Source organism: Neltuma alba, unplaced genomic scaffold (genome assembly GCF_004799145.2).
Source record: "Neltuma alba isolate B1F8T4 unplaced genomic scaffold, ASM479914v2 tig00001462_pilon, whole genome shotgun sequence".
Classification (NCBI taxonomy): domain Eukaryota; kingdom Viridiplantae; phylum Streptophyta; class Magnoliopsida; order Fabales; family Fabaceae; genus Neltuma; species Neltuma alba.
In genome coordinates, this window is record NW_021632471.1 from 39,390 (window position 1) to 48,220 (window position 8,831).

At 32.2% G+C, this 8,831-nt stretch overlaps 2 protein-coding genes across 2 annotated transcripts; both read left to right on the forward strand.

The window, feature by feature from the left end:
• Nucleotides 1-1,587: 1,587 nt before the first annotated feature.
• Nucleotides 1,588-2,445, forward strand: LOC114757291 (F-box/FBD/LRR-repeat protein At5g22700-like). Its single transcript, XM_028946295.1, has one exon. It carries the CDS (start codon nucleotides 1,588-1,590, stop codon nucleotides 2,443-2,445), a length of 858 nt encoding a protein of 285 aa, XP_028802128.1.
• A 1,365-nt stretch (nucleotides 2,446-3,810) lies between these two features.
• LOC114757298 (putative FBD-associated F-box protein At3g50710) lies at nucleotides 3,811-6,971 on the forward strand. Its single transcript, XM_028946305.1, has 2 exons — nucleotides 3,811-4,690; nucleotides 6,868-6,971. The coding sequence occupies exons 1-2, from the start codon at nucleotides 3,811-3,813 to the stop codon at nucleotides 6,969-6,971; spliced, it is 984 nt and encodes a 327-aa protein (XP_028802138.1).
• The last annotated feature ends 1,860 nt before the right edge of the window (nucleotides 6,972-8,831 follow it).

The window sequence follows — 8,831 nt, forward strand, 5'->3', positions numbered from 1 at the left end:
AGTAATCAAACTCCCGTCACTTGTAAGATCGGGAAATGTTTTTGCTCCACTTCCTTATTTTTATGTTTTTCCATTTTATAAGCCAACGCGGGTCTCAAAGAATACTTTGGCTTAGCGTTGGGTTAGGATTACAATTTACAAGTTTATTTTTTAAAAAAGCACAATGAAGAATGCAAAAGTTTTAATCACCATATTAACAAATTATTTTATAAATTAAAGGTAGTAGCAGTTCTATTACTTATGTCCTATAAATTTTGAAATATTAGATTTTTCTTTTGGGCCAAATTGAAAAATTAGGCTTGTGTTTCCTTCCCCCCACCCCGAAGTATTTATAATAATATCATATTACTTATTTAAATATAAGTTAAAGTTATTTATATATCTTTTATTATTTAATATTATAACAATATTATTATAATATATTAAATCTCAACCATTGGATATTAGTCCAATAATAGAGATAAAACGGAGGGAAGTGGAGAGAAAACTAAATGAAAACATTCTTTTTCGGTTATTATCACCCATTAGATTTCGCATATTTGTTCCCTTTCTAAGGATTTAAATAGAAGGGATTTAGATTATATTTTTTTAATTCTTTCAACTAACAAAAATATTCTTGAACCATATATAACAGTTAAATATATGAAAAAAAAACTTAGGTCTGTTTCAGCGAATTTATAATTAAATGCTATTAAATATCAATATTTCAAAAATAAGACACATGTTTATGTTTGATCGGAAATTTTGGCATAATTGATATAGGTAATTTGATGCAAATACACTTTACACACAGACACACACACACAGATCTTTCAGTATTTTAATTTGACTTCGATATATGACATATATCTAAAATTTTTAACTTATATTTTTTAGATAATAAAATAAGTTTTTTTTTTTTTGCTTTAACTTCCTGGCAATAAGAAAATTATCTAGAGTTTAAATTCTGCATCTGTTATAATAAATAAAAATACTATGAAAAATAAAAAAAATTAAAGTTTATATAGACTACCTAAATTGAAATTGGAATTTAGTCTTATCACCAAGTAATGAGGAGCCCATGAACTAAGTGAACCCTTTCCAAATATATCGCATTGATTTGAGCATTTGATTACGATATTTTTTGTTATCACAGCTCAACACAGGAGAAGGAAAATATTTTATAAGGTCCCGATCCCAACCAATAAAGTAAATGGGATATATTTTAAATAAATGAGATGTATGGCTCATGTGAGGTAGTTTTTCTTCTTTTCTTTAAAGCTGCCTCCTCGTAATTTTCAGTCTAGATTGTGATCCGGTTTTACGTAGGCATTTTGATCCATTCAAAAGGTATGTTTAAAATGAAAGTTCCTCTAGCGAAGGGAAATCGTGGATCCGATCTCATTTGTAATATTAGACTATTAGTATCTACCCCCTCTAATTTTTTCTTTTTTTTTAAAAAAAAGAGGTGTGCTTAAAACCTTCACACTCAATTCCTTTTTCTGTAGTTTTCATCCTCCTTTTTTGTTAGATTAAAGAATCTATGTGGCCAAGCTAGGGTTATGGCAAATTAATTAAGTGCCGGCACGCCAATGAAGAGGAAGCAAAATGATACGAAGTGATAGACTTAGTGACTTACCAGATCATTTGCTTCAACATATTCTCTCTTTTCTTCCAACCCAAGAAGCCATTGCCACAAGCCTCTTGTCCAAGAGATGGACCTCACTGTGGACTGGATCGCCCACTCTTCACTTCGATGCTTTAAACTTCTGTTCTTCTATATTCTTCGTCGAGTTTGTGGAGCATGCACTAATATTCTTCAGAAATTCCAACCACGTCCGGATCTTTCGTCTCAGATTTGGAAGTTTTGGCCTGCAGCCTGATCATAACATTATAAATTGGATTGCAACAGTGATTAATAAGCTCAAAGTTGAGGAGTTGGATCTTTCTTTTACGTCTTATTGGTTTAGTGTTCATATGTGCTCTGGGATTTTGAACAGCAGTGCGATGAGGGTTTTGAAGTTGAATGGTGTAACAGTAAGTACTGATTATTCTGTGAATTTGCCTTCCCTTGAAGCCTTGCATTTGGAAAGGGTTATATTCCCCGAATTTCGATGTTTGGTTATGCTTCTTACTGGCTGCCCACGTCTTGAAGAATTGAAACTAAGTTTATTTGTTATATTTGCCACCACAAAGGCCATTAAAATTGAGAGTCTTCAACATCTTGTCTCCTCAAAGCCATCGTTTCTGGTTAGGTTAAAAAGATTCTGTTTTGATCAATTCAAAGCATCGGAAACCCAGTATCGAGTTGCAAGATTTATTATGGACAATGCGAAAGCTTTGAAGACCGTCTCCATAATTTGTCGTTCAAGTGTAAACTCCCTCCCCAATAATGCTAAAAAGTTATCCACGTGCCCTAGAGGATCTGAGGATTATGGTGGACTTCTATTATATTCCAATTTTTAGTTCCTTTTATTATGGAAAATTGGTCATTTTGTTAAATTTCAGTCATGTGATTGAGGATAAATCATTAATACTGATAAGGAGAGGTCTTGGCAGAAGAATTAGAAGCAGAAGGAAGTAGTAGGGTTTTTGTTATTTAATACTTTGTCATATATTTTGATAATTAATCATTTCATTGTGGCACTATAATACATGCTCATGAGTCATGACCTTCTTCTTTTGTTTATTGAGACAGGCTTTGATTTGTATCGAATTCCCATCCCTCTTTTCTCTCCCCTCATAATCGCTGTGTTCTGATTCAGTATTTATCATAATGACACTGTTCATTATTATGATGAAATTTGCACCTTTCAAGATTTGATCTAAATAGTCAAAATATAAAATCTCTAATCTACATTTTTTTTTCAATGACAATTTCAAATAAATGTCAATCATAGGGTTTTTTATTTTACATTTTATATCTACTAAAATAAAAAGATTGTATCAAAAAAATAAAAAATTTAAAAAACATAAAATGATTTAAATTGAATCTATAAGACTATCCAAAATCAACCTGGATGATTCAAATAATAGCAGCACCCAGTGCTTATCTTTTTTATGAGTATAAAATGTATATATTATTAATATGATCATATGGTTATTTATTTAATTAATAGCGACTTATATTTGTATGCAAAATTATTAACTCAAAGTGAAATGTATAAAGGGGAAACCTACGTTGCAATTATTGTTTTCCATTTCAAAGACCTCTTTTCTTTGGTTATGATTATGATGTCGAAATAATAAATCGAGTTCATATAAGCATTTTGGATATATGTTGCTTCTGCAATAGCGTTGCTAGCTATATTTTTTTTGTTGACTCCACCCATTTCTTAAAGTATCAACATAAAGAAAGAAAGTTGGAACGATGGCACCCTGTGTTTACTTGTTATTTGAAACACTCTGGTCAATAAGTAATTTTTCAGCTTTGAACTTGCGTAAGTAATTTGCTTATTCTTTTAAAGTTTACTCTGTTTTTCCTTATCTAAAAAAGTGTCGTCTTCTTTTTGTCAATTTTGAATTTGAACTAAAATTATAATTATTTTAAAATTGATGGTCAACATATTATTTAAATTTCTATCCGAACCATCCATATTTAGTATAAAATATATGGTTGATACGAAATGTGAGCACGTTTATTATCATGCGTTAAATTAGCACCAAATCTGATGATTTTGACCCTTTATTACGATCTCTAGTGATTTTTTGTTTTATCACACAGAATAAAGAGACAATATTTCATATTTGTATGAAAATTTCCATCTGTTTTTTCCCCTCAGTAGCTAATTTCAATCCTCTTTCGTTTGATTATATCGCCAAGCAAGGGTTATGGCAAACTCAGTTCCGGAACGCCATGAAAGAGGAAGCGAAATAATACTAAGTGACAGACTTAGCAACTTGTCGGATGATTTGCTTCGACATATTCTCTCTTTTCTTCCAACCAAAGACGCCATTGCCACAAGCCTCTTGTCCAAGAGGTGGATGTCACTGTGGATTGGATTGCCCATTCTTCACTTCGATGATTCAAGCTTTCGTTCTTCTGAATCCTTCTTCCAGTTTGTGGAATGTGCGTTAAAATTCTTCCCCAATTTCAACCACATCCAGATCTTTCGTCTCAAAGGTAGTGGAATAAAGTTTGGCCTTCGTCCTGATAAGATTATAAGTTGGGTTAAAGAAGTGATTAATAGCCTTAATGACCTCCAAGTTGATGAACTTGAGCTTTGTTTTACATCTTGTTCTAGTATTAGGTTGGCCTCCAGCATTTTCAATTGCAGTACGTTGAAGGTTTTAAGGTTGAAAGATGTAAAAGTGGATACTCTTTCTTCTGTGAATTTGCCTTCCCTTAAGGTTTTGCATTTGGAAAGTGTTATGTTCCTAGAATTCAGATGTTTGGTAATGCTTCTAGCCGGGTGCCCACTTCTTGAGGAATTGAAACTGAGTTCATTTGCTCTATATTATTACAATCAGAGGACAAATGGCATTTATAGTCTTGAACATTATTTGGTCTCATCAAATAATCCTTCCTCGTCATTTCTCGTTACGTTAAAGAAGTTCTGTGTTGATCAATTCCAAGGAGTGGGATGTCAGTATGAAGTTGTAAGATTTATTATGGAGCATGCAAAAGCTTTGAGGGCGATCTCTGTTATTTGTCGTGCAAGCGTAAACTCCTCAATGATGCTCAAAACGTTATACCCCTTGGCCACAGGATGTAAGGATTGTAGATTTCTATTTCAAGTCTTGGTTCCTCGTATGAAAAATTGGTCGGTTGTTAATTTCCAGTCATGTGATCGATCGAGGATAAATCATTATTAATACTCTGATAAGGAGGGGTTTTGCCTAAGAATTGGAAGCAAGTAGTAGGGTCTTCGTTGTTCCATTTATATATACTTGTCATATGTTTTGATACTTAATCCTTGAATATCAGTTTTTTTTCCGATCATACCTTGAATCTTTGATGTTGCACATTAGCTAAAACCTAGAAGCATGCCTTTGGTCATCTAATTTTATTATTTGGTCTCTCTATTTAAAAAATATATATCTTTTTAGTCCTCTAACACACTAAGAAACATTCATTTAGTTCCAAACAATTAATTTTTTGGTGACATCCAAATAATTAATTTTTTCAATATACATTGTTATTTTGACATTTAAATTTAACATGTCAGCATTTGGGAATGTTTTCTTACTGTGGGCCATTTTTCTTTTGTACCATTACGAATCAACTGATTTAATGTAGGCTTTACTCTTCCTTTTGAGCTTCCTCCCTACTTTAGCCCCGATCCGAAGCACCCCTTTTCCATTCATAGAGAGATCCAATCGTCTTAATAACATCGGCATTTTTTGTTAACAACATTAAGAGTAAGGGTAAGGTTAAATAATTAAATGTTTACCATTTTTAATATCAATTACATGTTTTCTTTTAGTTGTATGTTGTTTGTCAATTTCTATGTTTTTTAGGCAAAAGTGTACTTCGGTGCTTTAATTTCATATGACATGTCTTTCTAATCATCTTAGCTCAGTTTCGTTAGTAAAAATAATCGAGTTGAAATTTTAAATATTAAAAAATATACATAAATATTAACATATTAAATTTAATTTTGTCAACGAATGGAGCAATATCTTTAGGTGTGTTTTTTATACTTCTGAGACAATATTGTTTTTCAAGAAGACTTTTGGGCACTCTCTTGACAACAATTAAACTTTACCCCTAAAATTTATTATTAACTGATTCTCCTTGTTGGGAATTGGGATATACAACAATTGAAATACCTATGGAAAACTCGGATGAAAACGCTTCTCCCTACTCTTGCAAATCTTATAAGCTTAATGAAGTTGCTGAGCTATTAAAATATTCCTTTATTTATAGAAGATATTCAAATATCTCAAATTCTAAAAATATTTGAAAGAATTAAATAAATAAATATTAGAATGATTAATAATAGTTTCCTGCAATCAGATCCGATCAAAATGCATATTTTGAAAGATTTCATATCTGATATAAAAATCGGTCGCAACAAAAATAAAAAAATATCCCACGTCTGATTTCGAGCAGCCCAACAATGAAAAAAGTAAACAAAGGAGAATTACATTTAATTTCCAAATAAAAAATAATTACCCACAAGTCCTAACTAACTTCTTTTTGTTTGTAAATATATAATTATATATGATTAGACAGAATTTCAATTTAGTTCCTTAACTTTAAAAAGTGTAGCTTTAGTTTCTTTAATCCTAAAATTGTTAACAAAAAAAATGATAATATTGATATCTTAAATACTAATAAAACATTCTCGAATACTCACATATTAAATTTAAGGCTAAAGTATATATTTAGTTCTTTAACTTTATACAAGGTTTCAATTTGGTACTTTAATTTAAAAAGTTTATTTTTATTCCTTTATTCCAAAAATTGTTAGTTTTAAATAATGACTTTTTATAACAATTACGGTTGTTTGGAAAATTAAAATTAATATATTACTATTTGAAAATGTCTTATCCACATTCAAGATCTCAATGTCATCATTTTGTTAAAAGTTTTAGAATTAAAGGACTGAAAATATACTTTTTAAAATTAATAAACTAAATTAAAATATTATACAAAGTTAGAAGACTCGAAATATATTTCAGCCTAAATTTAATTTTCAAGATAACCATGATCATTACAAAAAATTATTGTTAAAGACCAGCGATATTAGATTGGGAGCAATGGCAACTGCTCAAATTATGGACTTACCTGACCCAGTGTTTGAACATATTCTCTCTTTTCTTCCAACTAAACAAGCCATTACCACATGCCTCTTGTCCAAGAGGTGAAGGCATCTCCGCTTGTCACTTCCCAGTCTGGACTTTGACGACTTCAACTTTCATAATCTTCACCCTTTCCTTCAGTACGTAGATACAGTGATGAGCATGAGAGATCATTCAGAAACCCTAAGAAAGTTTCACCTCATTCTCAGATCTGCACGTGGGAACGTGCCACCTATGAAGATTAACACTTAGATTAACACGTCAGTGAATTCCAGAGTTGAACATGTTGAGATTTATGATAAAACTCTTAACAAGTTTGAAGTTGAACTGCCCTTAATTGTCGCTTTGGGGTTTACTCCAAAATTAACCGAATTAATGCAGTATAGTGCACAACTCGGGTCGTTTCACTTTGAGGAGCCGAAAACGAAATTAAACCCTAGTAAATGAATGCAAGTAACCTAAACTATAAAAAGATATTTTTGATTTTGAAAAGCTATTAATTAAATACTACGAATCAAATTGAAATTAAAATACTTTTTTTTTTGTTTTTATATAAAAGTGATTAAAATGAATGGAGATTAAAGAAATGAAATGAGACACACAAATAACACTGATAAAAGTCAATCCTCCAATTCAACACGCAGGCCAATCATCACTCTAAAAGATGTGGGAGTTAAACAATGAATTAAGAATTATAATCAAGCTTTTAATCCAACTTACTAACTGCAACCAGAATATAAAATGGGATTAAGGATGCCAAAAACCATGCTTAATTAGAACTCTTAAATCCAAAATAACAGAATTAAAGCTAGTAAGAGACTATATGATCCAAAATTTTAAGCCACCTTAGAGAATCACAATATTATTAATTCCAAAATCAATACAAATGTCATAACCACACATTATAATTGAGATCAAAACTATAAACAAGCCCAATGTCAAATACTAAGCAATAATTCAGTCACATAATCCCCAAATAATAAACAGATTAAGCAATAAAATTATCCCAATAATCAGAAAAACTATCCTAAGACCTAGGAATTGTTAAACAATTATTGAATAGGAAATTAAAGCAACTAAAACTCCCCCTTGATGATCCAAGCTCCTGCCATTATTGTTGAATTAGAGAATTATAGAGTCTAGCCTCGGTTTGCCATAAAAATTGTCATATTCAGAATTTTGCTACGGTTTGCCATGGAAGAACGCAGGCGCCGTCGTGTTCGTTCTCTGGTCCTTTCTCCAGCCGCGCCCAGCTTGCTCTCCGGATTGTCCTTCGTCTTCGCTCTGCCCTCCAGCCGCCTCGCGTGTGTATCAGCTGGTTCGGCGTGCTCTGTTTTGTATTCCGGCTCAGCGTGTGTGCGTGCCGCCAACCAGCTCTCCTCTGTTTTATTTATTCGGCCGCCAGCACGCTCCTGCTTCGTGTGTGTTCTCGGCGTGCCCTCCTCGTTCAATTCGCGTGTATTCCTCCCTCGGCGTCGTGTGTGTGTCTCCCCTGTGTTCAGCTCGTTCGGCCGCTTCTCTCCCACTCTTTTGCGTGCGGCGTGTTCGTGTGTTTCCGTCCCCGGGTCTCCGTTTCCAGCTGATGATGATGATTAGGTTGGGGCAAAACGCAACGTTTGCCCCACAACTTATTATTATTATTATTTTTTAATTTAATTTTCTTTTCTTTTTTTTTCTTTTTTTATTTTTGAATCTTCCAAGAACCTGCAAGCAAAATCAAGATAAGGTAGCATTAATTGTCCTTAAAATCAATTATCATAATTAAATAAATCAAAACATGACAATTTTGCCCCTATAAAATAATAATTCAAAATAAAACAAAATAAATCAAAGAACAATCAATTAAGGCAAAAAGGGACCAATTAAGTTGACAAAACCCATATAAAAAGATACCAAATATATAAAAATAATTGAGTTTGGTCAACTCCCCCACAACTTAGCCTTTTGCACTCCTGGGCAAACTTGATTAAAGAGAATCCAATAGAGACACTCAATGCAAGCAAACTAAAACTAACTAAGCATGAATGTGCAATTAACTCAAGCAACCTTTATTCTTGATTAATCAACAATCATAGAATACTTCAGTGCAAAAATTAACACAAGAA